Consider the following 12292-nt stretch of genomic DNA (forward strand, 5'->3'; position numbering starts at 1 on the left):
AACGCTTGCAAGAGAGGTAATTCACAAACCACAGGCGAGGCTCCTCCTCCTGATAAGGTGTCTAAACTTACTGATGCCTCGGGCAAAAGAGTGGCTTCACAGGCAGCAAATCACTGGCGCTTTGCCAAAGCTCAAGCTCTGTTGGCTCGTTATGATAGGGCTCATTATGATGAGTTAAAGAAACTCATGCAACATTTACATGATGAATACAAATCGAAGGCTAATGACCTTATTCAGGAAGGTGTACTTATCTCCAATACATCCATTAGGTGTCCCCTGGACACAGCAGCTCGTGCAGTCAACATCAGTGTACTCTTACGCAGGCATGCATGGCTGAGAATATCAGGCTTCAAGCCATTCAACAAGGAACATCTCATTGGCCCAGCTGTTGATACCTCGCTGAAAAGATAAAAAAGGACACTGAGGTTGCAAAGTCCATTTGGGCTTCGCAGTTACCTACCAATAGGGTTCCTTTCGCCGCTCCTTTTATAGAGGTGGTTCAGAAACTGTGTCCACCGAAAATCCCTCCTCCTCTTACAAGGGCAACAACTAATCCCCCTTCAGATGCGGTTTTTAGAGGAAATAATGGTAAGGGAAGAAGCAGAGGTAACTCCACACGCACTTCCCCTGCAAACAAACAGTGACTTACTTCCGCTATCCCCTGATAACTCCACTCCTGTTGGGGGACTTCTCTCCCAGTTCCTACCTGTCTGGAATTCAATCACCTCAGACAAGTGGAGACTACAAATTATCCAATATGAGCCAGCTCGCAACAGAACTGCCCACGCCATACTCTGAAATCAGTCCAACTGCTTCACAACCTTGGTTGCACTGAAAACCTCACAAAGTCTCATCTCCAACCATCCAACACACAAGTGTATCTAGGAGCAACAATAGACACTCGAAAGCTCTAGCGTATCCAAACCCAGTAAGGATCCGCAACAAGGAGACTCTAATATCGCAGTTTCAGCCTCAACACTCATTACCAGCACGAGTGTTCATGCAATTGCTGGGAATGATGGCATCTTGCGTTTTAATATTTCCTTACACAAGACTCCAAATGTATCCCCTACAGGAATGCTTAGCACGTCAGTGGAACCAGGCTCAAGGTCATTTATCAGATCTAGTGATGGTGGATGGCTGTACGCATCGCTCTCTGCAGTGGTGGAACATACAAAACATTTCCAAGGGGCGGCCATTCATCGACCCGATTCCACAGATAGTGCTAACGGACGCATCGCTCACTGGTTGGGGAGCTCATCTTCAAAAACATACCCTTCAGGGCATGTGGACTCCGCAACAAAAAACACTCCACATAAATCATTAAACTGCTAGCAATTTTTCTAGCATTGAAAGCCTTCCACCTTCATCTGGTAGGCAAAGCTGTCCTAATTCGCACAGACAACATGACAGAAATGTACTACATACAAAAACAGAGGGGTACACAAACTCTCCAGCTCTCACAGTTAGCCCAGAGCATCTGGAGATTAGCCTTAGCTCAAATATATCTCCTTGCAGAACACCTTCCAGGAGTAAACAACCAAATTGCAGATCTGCTTAGTCGTCAACGATAGCAGATCCACGAATGGGGGCTCCACACTCTAGTCCTCCTCCCATTATTCCAAATGTGGGTCTTCCCAGAGATAGATCTGTTCGCCACCCACATAAACGAAAAATGCCAAAACTTCGCGTCCAGATATCCACACCCATTGCCCAAAAGCAATGCCCTATGGATTAATTGGTCAGGGATATTTGCTTACGCTTTTCTGCTTCTCCCACTCATTCCATGAGTGATTCGGAAGCTCAGACAGCAGACCCTAACGCTAAACCTAGTTGCTCCCACATGGGCCTGTCAACCTTGGTTCACAACCCTGTTGGAGCTATCAGTAGTTCCTCAAAAAAAACTACACCTTACTCCCAATCTTCTCACTCAGAAACATGGAGAGATAAGGCATCCAGAACCCAGTCATCTCAACCTTGCGATCTGGCACCTGAAATCCTAGAGTTTGGCAATCATAATCTTCCGCCAGACTGCATGAATATTATCAAAGAGGCCATAAGCCCTACCACAAGAGAATGCTATGCAGCAAAGAGGAAGCAGTTTGTCATTTACTGTAACCACAATAAAATCAATCCGCTAAATGCTTCAATCCAAAACATCATTTGCTATCTATTACATCTAAAGCGTTCCAATTTAGCGTACACATCCATACCCTTACATCTTGCTGAAATAGCTGCATATCTACAAAATAGACAGCATTTGTTTCTTTTTACAGTGCCTGCTATTAAAGCATTTATGGAAGGACTTAAGAGTCATGCCCCCTAGACTTCCTCCTGCTCCAGTGTGGAATCTCAACATAGTTCTTACAAGACTCATGGGCCCACCTTTTGAGCCATTGCCCAAATGTGAACTACAATTTCTCACTTGGAAGGTAGCTTTCTTCATAGCCATCACATCCTTGAGAAGAGGGGGTGAGCTTCCGGCACTAAACATAGAAGAGACATTTTTAGAAATAGACCAAAACAAAGTGGTTCTAGGGACTAGGCCCAAATTCTTACCTAAAGTCATTTCTGCCTTTCTTATCAACCAATCTGTTGAGCTACCTGTGTTCTTCCCTCAACCAGATTCAGTGGCAAAACGTGCTCTTCACACTTTAGATGTTAAAAGAGCATTACTATACTTTATAGAAAGAACAAAACCCTTCAGAAAAACCAAGCAACTTTTTGTTGCTTTTTCTCCTCCACATAAAGGCAATCCAATATCAAAATTAGGTATTGCAAGGTGGATAGTTAAGTGCATTCAAATATGCTACATTAAAGCTAAAAGTATACTAACAATTCCCCCTCGATCGCATTCTACACGCAAACTGGGAGCTTCTACGACATTCTTAGGAAATATACCCATAGATGACATCTGCAAAGCTGCAACATGGTCTACACCACACACATTCACAAAACACTATTTTGTAGATGTGTTAGCAAGACAGGAAGCTAGTGTGGGCCAGGCAGTTTTACGTACACTATTTCAGACAACTGCAACAGCTACAGGTTAGCCACCGCTTTGGAAGATAACTGCTATGTAGTCTATGCATAAGCATATGATCTACAGTTCATAAGTCTCGAACGGAAAATGCTGCTTACCCAGTATGCATCTGTTCTTGGCATATAGAGCTGTAGAGTCATATGCGCCCACCCGCCTCCCCGGGTACCTTTACCTTTTGCAGTAACATCTTACTTAGATACAATATACATGGACATCTCTTTATTACTCTTACTAACTCCATCATCACTCTTTACGGCAAAACAATCTAAGGATGGAGTTGATGCCCATGCACACTACCACCGAAAGGAGTAGTCACCTACCTCGTGACTGGAAAGACGCCTTCGAACAAAAAAAGTGCAAACTTCCGGACCCAACACTAAATGGCGATCTATGCATAAGCATATGACTACAGCTCTATATGCCAAGAACAGATGCATACTGGATAAGTAGCATTTTCCTTCCCTTGCTGCATCATATGGTTATGCTATCTATTGCAGAGTCATGTAATAGATCACTGCATATGTGATGAGGTGGTTCTCAGTTACGTGCCAAGATGTACTTCCTGTTAGCTATCTTTGGGCTTCTCTTTCAACCCTTCTATTTTTAGAATTCAGTTGTATTCCTTTCATTCACTTGCATTTTTGTTTCTATGAAGCAGGTGGGGTGGGGGGGGGGGTCTTAGTAGGGTAGTAGGAACATGCAGCCAAGCACAATGTTTTCATTTCGGTAACATGTTAGTTTCAAACAATTTGCACAGCTACCAAAGCATTAGCAAGATCATGCAGCAGAAGGTAGAAAAAACCATATCTCAAAGATGATGCCACAGAGAGTAGCAGAGAGCGAAAACATTCTCCTTCCGATTTGGCATTGCAGAACTGAAGGCATGTGGAAGTTTTCCATGCACAAAATAAAACATTCTGCTTGCTTTTACCAGTGAAGCAGGGAGCTCTCATTTATAATAAGGGCTAATTTTAGTCCTAATATTAAGTGTACACACAACTTCGCGAACAAAGTTAATATGTTAATGCATATAATGTAGATCTACACCATCAAAATACATATTTGAGACTGACATGCCATCCTCTGAGAATAGGTTTATACAACATTAGTTACTGTAGGAAACTGGGTTTTTGTTGTAGTACCCCCCTCCACCTTATTTGCATGGTGTTTGGTGCAACTTTGACTGTAGTGTACTGGATTCCTGCTAACCAGGTCCACAGTGCCAGTGTTCTTTCTCTAAAAACGGTACAATGTCCTCCTCGCCCCCCCCCCCCCCAATTGGCAAAACCTTTAGCGTCCTCTGTAAGTTCCTAGTAAACGGTACCCATGGTACCTAGGGCCTGAGGTACTAAAGAGGGTCCGTAAGTGCAGCAGCACGAATTGTGCCACCCTAAGGGACCCCTTACCAAGCACATGCAAGGTTTCCATTGCAGGCTGCGTGTCTTGACAAAAGTGAAAATAAGACATGTCGTACCTCCCTGTGTGCCATTGCCCCTAACACGGCATGTCATATTTGTAAGTTACCCGTACAGCAGGCTTGACAGCCAGAAGGAGGGTGCATAATATTAAATGTGAGGGAATACTTGCATGAGCAGATATGCCCCTGTGCTGGTCGGTTCTATTACTGCCAGTACAAGTGATCAGGGAAGCCATTTTAAAACGTGCTGGACACTGGTGAAAAAGAGTTCCCCAGTTACATGATGGCTTCACTGAAGATAGGGATGTTTGGTATCAAGCATCACCAATTGGTAAACCCACACTGATTCCAGTGATGGATTTACCAATACATACACCATACACCAATACTTCCAGCCTCTGGTGCAGTTGCTGACTTGTCTCTGCCAGCCTGCTATCTGAAACAATGTTCTGACCTCCTAGGATAAAAGCCTTTTGCTCTCGGGAGACCCAACCAAGACTTGTCCAGGAAGAGGGTGTAACACCCACTCCACAGGATGACCTGCTGATTAGCTTCCCTAGGTCGGCAAGTTTCAAAGAGCTACCGCCTTTTGGAATGCTGATCTGGTTCCCCTCACAGGACAGGAACCCCCACCCCCCACTCCCCCCTCCCATTTGTTCAGGACCCCATTGGCACCTGGACAGGTGGGGAAATTAGCTAGTCAGATAGGCGTGTCACCTCCGGGCTAGTACCACCCCTGAGGTGGGCTACAGTGAGGTGGACACGATTTTTCAGAAGTAGCCATCTTTGTGATGGCATACTTAGGAATTCTTGGACAGGAACATGCCTACTTCGCACAGAGAGTTGTCATAGCCCATTTGGTACTACCTTACACTCCCCTAACCCCCTAAAATCAGTATATAGGGGAGCCCTAGCACCAGAGAAGCAGATCCTTATGACTTAAGAAGAGAGAGGACACTGAATGTTAAGCCTAACGCTGCTCGAACACACTACCCCTTAACAGAGAACTTTGGGCTTGCTTAACAAGCCCCTGTCCACTCAGGGGGGAACCCCTGGACTCTTTAGAGGATAGATCAGATTTTTAATATATCACATAAAGAGCCAGCTTTCAACAGTTTCCTTTCAAATATGTCCATATATACTTTAAGCATAACTTATTGATCCATCTTATTGGTAATATGCAGCATTAGAGGAAGATGCTGTATGGAAGGCATTTTTTTAAGCATGGCCATTAACACACTTCGCCCCATCCCAGAGTTTTATATTGTGTAATCTGGTTCTTAACAATTTGGGAAGTAAGGAGAGCAGGCGGACAGAGTAAGAAAAACTATGGTGACTCTTAATCTGTCTGCCTGCCGAACAACACCTGCCTTACCAACGCCTTATTTTGGATATACCAAGCTATAGGCTTGTATGTCAGAAAAATAAGATCAAAAACCAAGAATGTCCCTACTGAGGTACACAGCTCTACCAAGACTGTGTCGAGAACCAAATTGGAAGTCAACACATCAACAACATCAAAGTTAATACAAATAAATTATTAGTACGTCAGTGAAACACGAAGAGTAAATGAAAATCAAATAGTATCATTAAAATGTATTCCATTAATTATTACAATCAAGAGTTAAAAACAATTGTTACACACTTCGCACTTCTGGTTTACAGGGTACACTGTAAACCGGAAGTGCTTTCGTTGGACGCAGGAAGGCTGTATTTTATTTATCAGGCCTGCCATATAAATTTAGAATTGGCCAAAAGACAAATCCCAATAATTTTCAGTGTGTAAATCCATATTTGGGTTACTTTTAACTTGGGTCTGTATCTAGTCACGACTCATTCCTTGGCTTGACCAGGATCCGCGATAAGCCATTTTTAATGTAAAAAGTCATTTCAACAGAAAAATAGTTGATGTTTTAATAAAACTAGACGGTGGCTCCAACTAACACAATTTACATCCTTTTGCATTTACCGAGCAGTTTTAAAGTGTGGGACATCTTCAAGATCCCTTGCCTCTTTTAAATATTTATCGATAAGGAAGAAAACAGCCTTCCTTACACTAGTGAAAACTGTCCTTAAGAAGGTGAACATTTGGCTACTCACCGAAACGCCGTGTCTATTATTATTATGAAATGTTTTTTATGTGTAACAATTGTTTTTAAGTCTTGATTGTAATAATGAATGGAATACATTTTAATTATACTATTTGATTTTCATTTACTCTTTGTGTTTCACTGACGTACTTTATAATAGCAATGTTTTGAATTAACTTTGATGTTGTTGATGTGTTGACTTCCAATGTGGTTCTTGACACAGTCTTGGTAGAGCTGTGTCTCTCAGTAGGGACATTCTTGTTTTTTGATCTGTGCTTACCCTGTCCCTATCTTGCATTAGGGTACCTCCTCTTTTTGTTACTACTGTCAGAATAATAACACATAGGAACTGGGTGGAGATGACTCGTGTCCGAAGGGTGGGGATGGGGCTTTGTCTTACTGAGGGGCGCAAACATTCTTAAAATAGTAGAAATCTTATTTTTAGAATCGTTTCCTGTCTGCCTGCTTGCACAAGCAATCTCCAGCCATTTGTGACGACTAAAATTATAGAATCCATCATCATTTTTTTCCTACCCTGCTACCCTCCTCAGATTGCCCTACTGAAGATTCTTCTGGCTGCTGCTCCCACCTCTAAAGCAAAGACAGACTCCATTAACATTCTGGCTGATGTGCTCCCTGAGGAAATGCCGTAAGTGAGGGCTATAAGTGAGGTATTGGGATATGGAGAGGATATGTGAAGGTTGGTGTGGAAGCAGTTACAGTGAATGGACTAGGGATGGCATTGGATTCTATTGCATGGCGTTAAATAGAGACAGGATGTTACAAACATTCTGTCCAAACGTAGTGATAGGAAGGTGTCTTTCTGGAGTTCAGATTGAACCTAAAGTAGTCCTTGTACTATTGTGGTATGAAGCATGGTTTAAAAACTGCCAATGAGCTCAGTTACATTCTGGTTTCGTCTCCAGAGAAGGAGCCGAGCCTCTCTAGCGGGTTGGAGTAGGAATAACTGTGAAGCTGGAGACAATGCCTGATTGTGTTTGGGTGATGGAATCTGACACTGGCTATCCCAGAGAAATGTTTGTGTAACAGGTTCTAATGCATTTTTTTCACTTTGCAGCTTGTAGTGTTGTTTGGATTCAGTGCCAACGTTTGAGTGCTGTTTACTTTTAGTATTGTTGTTGGGTGCAAATATATTTCCATCTCATGGTTTGCTTGCTTTGTTTGTTTTTTAGTACCACAGTGCTGCAGAGCATGAAGCTCGGGGTAGATGTCAATCGGCACAAAGAAATTATTGTAAAGGCGATTTCAGCTGTTCTTCTCCTGCTTCTCAAGCACTTTAAGCTAAACCATGTGTACCAGGTAAGCCATGAGACGTATTTCTATCCGCTGCTTGCCCCCCGGTCTGCCGTCAGTGGGGGAGCCCCCTATTTTCTCCTAGGTTCTTAACTGGGCGTCCTATGGCTATTGTTACTCTTTAATACTGTGATTGATGTGGTCTGTTGCACATTATACAATGCGTGAAGTCTTGTGTCGTGCTTTGCCTGGTTCAGCCTTACCTGTCTCTGCAATAGTGGACTCTTGCTAAGGCTGTGACAAGTGTAGCCTCATCCGGGCACTGACATAGATGGAGCTTTTTTTACGACAATTGCAGCATCTCCCACCATTGCCATTAGAGCCTGTGCTCTTGGGTACTTCAAAAGGTGTTGTTCGGTGTTTATGCTATGACTGGTGCGGTCTCTGCCAGTTGCCATTACATTTGGTGTCTTTTTTTTTCTCTCCCCCTTTAGTTTGAATACACTGCCCAACATCTGGTATTTGCAAACTGCATTCCGTTAATTCTGAAATTCTTCAATCAGAACATCATGTCATATATCACAGCAAAGAACAGGTAATATGGGGGAGGGGAGTAGGAGCGTGGCATGGTCAGAAAAGGTGATCTAGGTGCTCTGCCTTGAAAGGCGCTGTGTGCGTTAAGGTGTGGAATCACCAAGAAAAGATGGTCTGGTTCAATAGTGAATCAATGCCAAGTGCATGTGATTTAAGACGAGGACACTGCCATGACCAATTAGTCTATGGGTAAACCGAGCGACGTGTCTGACAAATAAATGTGATCTGTCAAGAATAGGTTATGGCAAAGGATCAGGGCATTACCAAGTACAGGTGATTTTGTGCAGGGCGCTGCTAAAATAAACTGACCTGATAGGTGGTGCTCTGCCAGAAATGTGCTGTACAATGCCAAGAACAACTGTTCACTTTTGGGGATACATTGTCTGGAATGCAGTACTTACAAGAACAGGTGATTTTACGGTGGAGAACTGCCATGAAACAGTTCTCTGGAGTTACTGTCAACAACTACTGATGTGTGGTTTGGGGTTTGGTTAACAATAACAAGTGATCTACAGACAACAACATATAACGGAGCATAGGGAAGGTGTGCAATATAATTGTGAGATACAAAGAATGAATGGGTGCTGCAAGCCCAGCCGCTATGTTTAAGGACTAATGGACAGCATTTTAATCTGGAATAGTCTCAAGCTGCAAAATTATGCCTACAAGTATAATTTTTCTTCTGAAGTGCACACTGTAAGCATCTACCTTGGTGGTTGATGTCTGGCTGTTGTCAGTTCCTCTTTGCAGTGGGTAACACAAGGTGGGAAGGTGCTGCAGTTCTGTTGTACATCCTCCGTATTGGGATGCTGGTGAAGTGTGTATTGTTTATTCAAGGTGATCTAGTTCTGAAGAATAGTATGCTCCCAGCCCTTGAAAAAGCACAGTTAACATCTAATTCCCATTTCTGAGATTACAAGACAGTCTTTCAGTGTGTTCAGACGAAGCATGGGTATCTTGGATTTCATAGTGTGCAGGAGGGCTGGAACATTGTTAATTTCGTTTGATTATTCTCACAGTTGATTCTGCTTCTTTCTCCATAGTCTAACAGTTGTTTGTGTTTCTTTCTCCATTAGCATTTCCGTCTTGGACTACCCATACTGCGTGGTACATGAATTGCCAGAGCTAACAGCAGAGAGCCTGGTGAGAATATTGATTGGATGGGAGTGCTGCCCCTTTACTATTCTGTTTAACTCTCTGTTGTGTTCCCTGCTGTCCTTGCTTGGCATTGTCACCCTTGAATAACCTCCCTCTTTGTGACTTTTTGACTTCACAGGAAGCTGGTGATAACAACCAGTTCTGTTGGAGGAACCTCTTCTCCTGTATCAATCTCCTGAGGATACTAAACAAGTTGACAAAATGGAAGCACTCTAGAACAATGGTGATCAAAGCATAACTCTAGAAGCATGGTGTGGTGATGTAGTGAGCTCATAAATGTGTTGTGTGCATCCTATTGACTTCTCCAATGCAGTGTACAAGTATCCAGTTCAGGCTTCTTCGAGTAGGTAGCTCATGAGATACTGGTAGCTTTCCAGCTACTTTTAAGTAGCTCTCCCATGTTCAGCCCAATCTTCTAAATTAGAGGCCTTTGCCTGGTTGAATTAACATCTGTATCCAAATTTAAACGTGTATATTTGAGACAAAAATGTGTGGTTGTCGGAACTCTTCAGTAGATTTTTGCAGAAAATGGTTGCATTTCCAAAATATATTTAAAACTGATATTTGAGTGGTACATAATGCCGCTTTGGAGAGATCTATTAATATTAATGCAGAGCCAGGGTCATTGCAGCTATGGCTGTCATGTATTGTCAGTGTTAGGGGCATTCCAAATTGATAGCCTTTTTTAATTCAATAACTGCTTGCAACCCTGTTTGATGCACTGCTGATAATCTTGCATGTGGTGGCCTGTAATCTAATCTTGTCTGATGTGGTCATTACCACTAAATTAGTAGTAGGAGCTCAGAATGACTTTCATTGTAGCTGTTATTATAAAAAGGTTGGAGACCCCAATTTAGTTTATTCTATGAGTCAATGTGAAGTCTTCTCCCAAATTAACAAACCTTTGCCTCCATGTGGAGAATTTCAGGAATCCATTTGATTATACAGGCATCTGCCAGTAACCTTTTCAGCCACCTCTTGCTCATGAGGATTTTATGGGGCTTTTGATGCCAGAAGACATGTTTTGTGCCATCTTGCTGTGTCTCATGAGGCTCATTGTGTCTTGCAGATGTTGGTTGTTTTCAAGTCCGCTCCAATTCTTAAGCGAGCTCTAAAGGTGAAGCAGGCGATGATGCAGCTTTATGTCTTGAAACTACTTAAAGTGCAGACCAAATACCTGGGCCGACAGTGGAGGAAGAGCAACATGAAAACCATGTCCGCCATTTATCAGAAAGTGCGGCACCGGCTCAATGATGACTGGGCATATGGGAATGGTACGAGTTCTTCTGCCTGAGTCCGCATGTGGAGACAGTGGGATCTACGTGAATACGTTTTGTGTTATTGGCTATGCACTTCCAATACAGGGGCCTCTAAAAGTGTATGTGCCAAAACAGCTGCCTAAAGGAATGGTGGGATACATTTGGCTAGATCTGTAACAATATTCAGGGATTACAAAGGGGGGAGCTGCAGAAATGAGGTGCGTGGGAGATGTTACAATGACATACAAGATGACATTCTTCGGACAAAGCATGCAAGATAGTAAAGAGGCTTTTGGGGTACAACCTATGCATGGAGAATGTAGCAAAACTTCAAAATAACACTTCATTGAAGAGCTGACACTCAGAAACATCTGGTGAGAGCAACGCAAGAGAATGAGACATTGAGAGCGAATTGGTAGCAGGACAGCATTAGTGATCTAATTGGTGGCAGTCAGCATGGCCTGTTAAATAGGCAGTGTACTGGCAGTGAGGCAGGAGAAAGGTTGTGGAGGAATCTGTGAATGGAAAGTGTTTGTGTTTGATCAGAAGAGTGTCCGTTTGCAGTGTGAGAAATAGGAGTGTGGAAATGGAGAGTATATAAACCTTATATTATATCCATATCACTCATCCGCCTTCATTCCCTATTTCAGATCTTGATGCCCGTCCTTGGGATTTCCAAGCAGAGGAATGTGCACTTAGAGCCAACATCGAGCGATTTAACACAAGGAGATATGACCGAGCTCAAAGCAATCCTGACTTTATGCCAGTTGACAACTGTCTGCAGAGTGTACTGGGCCAGCGAGTGGAACTCCCTGAGGACTTCCAGATGAACTATGACTTGTGGCTGGAGAGGGAAGTCTTCTCGAAGCCCATTTCATGGGAAGAGCTGCTGCAGTAGTGGCTCCAATTCACTACAGGGGACTCTGATCTGGGAAGCAGAGCCGAGGGCCGGTTGGACTTAGAACAGACTCTGCAGTGTTCCACCTCTTCTACCGTCTCATCTGATGGACATGGCAGAGATGACATCTTAAGCTGGTGACGATGGCCATCACCCCCAATTATATATGGAACATGCCTCCATCCGAGCGACGGTGGAAGCAATTTGAGTGTAACTTACATAGAGTGCTCAATACAAATTTGGCCATTCTCTTTCCCGACTTATTCTTCTATGTAATATCAGCATTCCGTGTCTATTAAAAAATCTGGGTTTTTAATGTATTTGTGAGAAATATTTGCACAAACAAAATTAAGACCAAGAGGCTTATTGTCAGTTTGCCCTGAAAGCGCCTTTTAATCGTGTTGTGTTTTGGCGAAGCTTGTACCGTTTGTGATGTCACAGCTCTCTTGACTGCTGCAAGGGCCAGATTAAATGCGCATTACAATTATTGTAAATGGAACAGGTAAGAAGTGGTTCAACAACTGCAAAAGATTGCACACGTGGAGGTAAAAGTTGCTTACAATAGAGTACAGGAGGCTG

General features: G+C 43.1%; 1 protein-coding gene across 2 annotated transcripts in view; it reads left to right on the forward strand.

Annotated features, from left to right (window-relative positions):
* STRIP1 (striatin interacting protein 1) overlaps positions 1-12033 on the forward strand; it is a 225886-nt gene extending 213853 nt beyond the window's left edge. For both annotated transcript variants that reach the window (XM_078644790.1, XM_078644789.1), the window contains exons 15-21: positions 7102-7199; positions 7744-7870; positions 8299-8399; positions 9475-9541; positions 9675-9779; positions 10626-10830; positions 11466-12033. In XM_078644790.1, the coding sequence (XP_078500916.1) occupies positions 7102-7199; positions 7744-7870; positions 8299-8399; positions 9475-9541; positions 9675-9779; positions 10626-10830; positions 11466-11713 (951 nt within the window). In that variant the 3' untranslated portion in view covers positions 11714-12033. The remainder of the gene's footprint in view (positions 1-7101; positions 7200-7743; positions 7871-8298; positions 8400-9474; positions 9542-9674; positions 9780-10625; positions 10831-11465) is intronic.
* Positions 12034-12292: the final 259 nt, after the last annotated feature.

The sequence above is a fragment of the Lissotriton helveticus genome, chromosome 5_1 (assembly GCF_964261635.1).
Source record: "Lissotriton helveticus chromosome 5_1, aLisHel1.1, whole genome shotgun sequence".
NCBI lineage: Eukaryota > Metazoa > Chordata > Amphibia > Caudata > Salamandridae > Lissotriton > Lissotriton helveticus.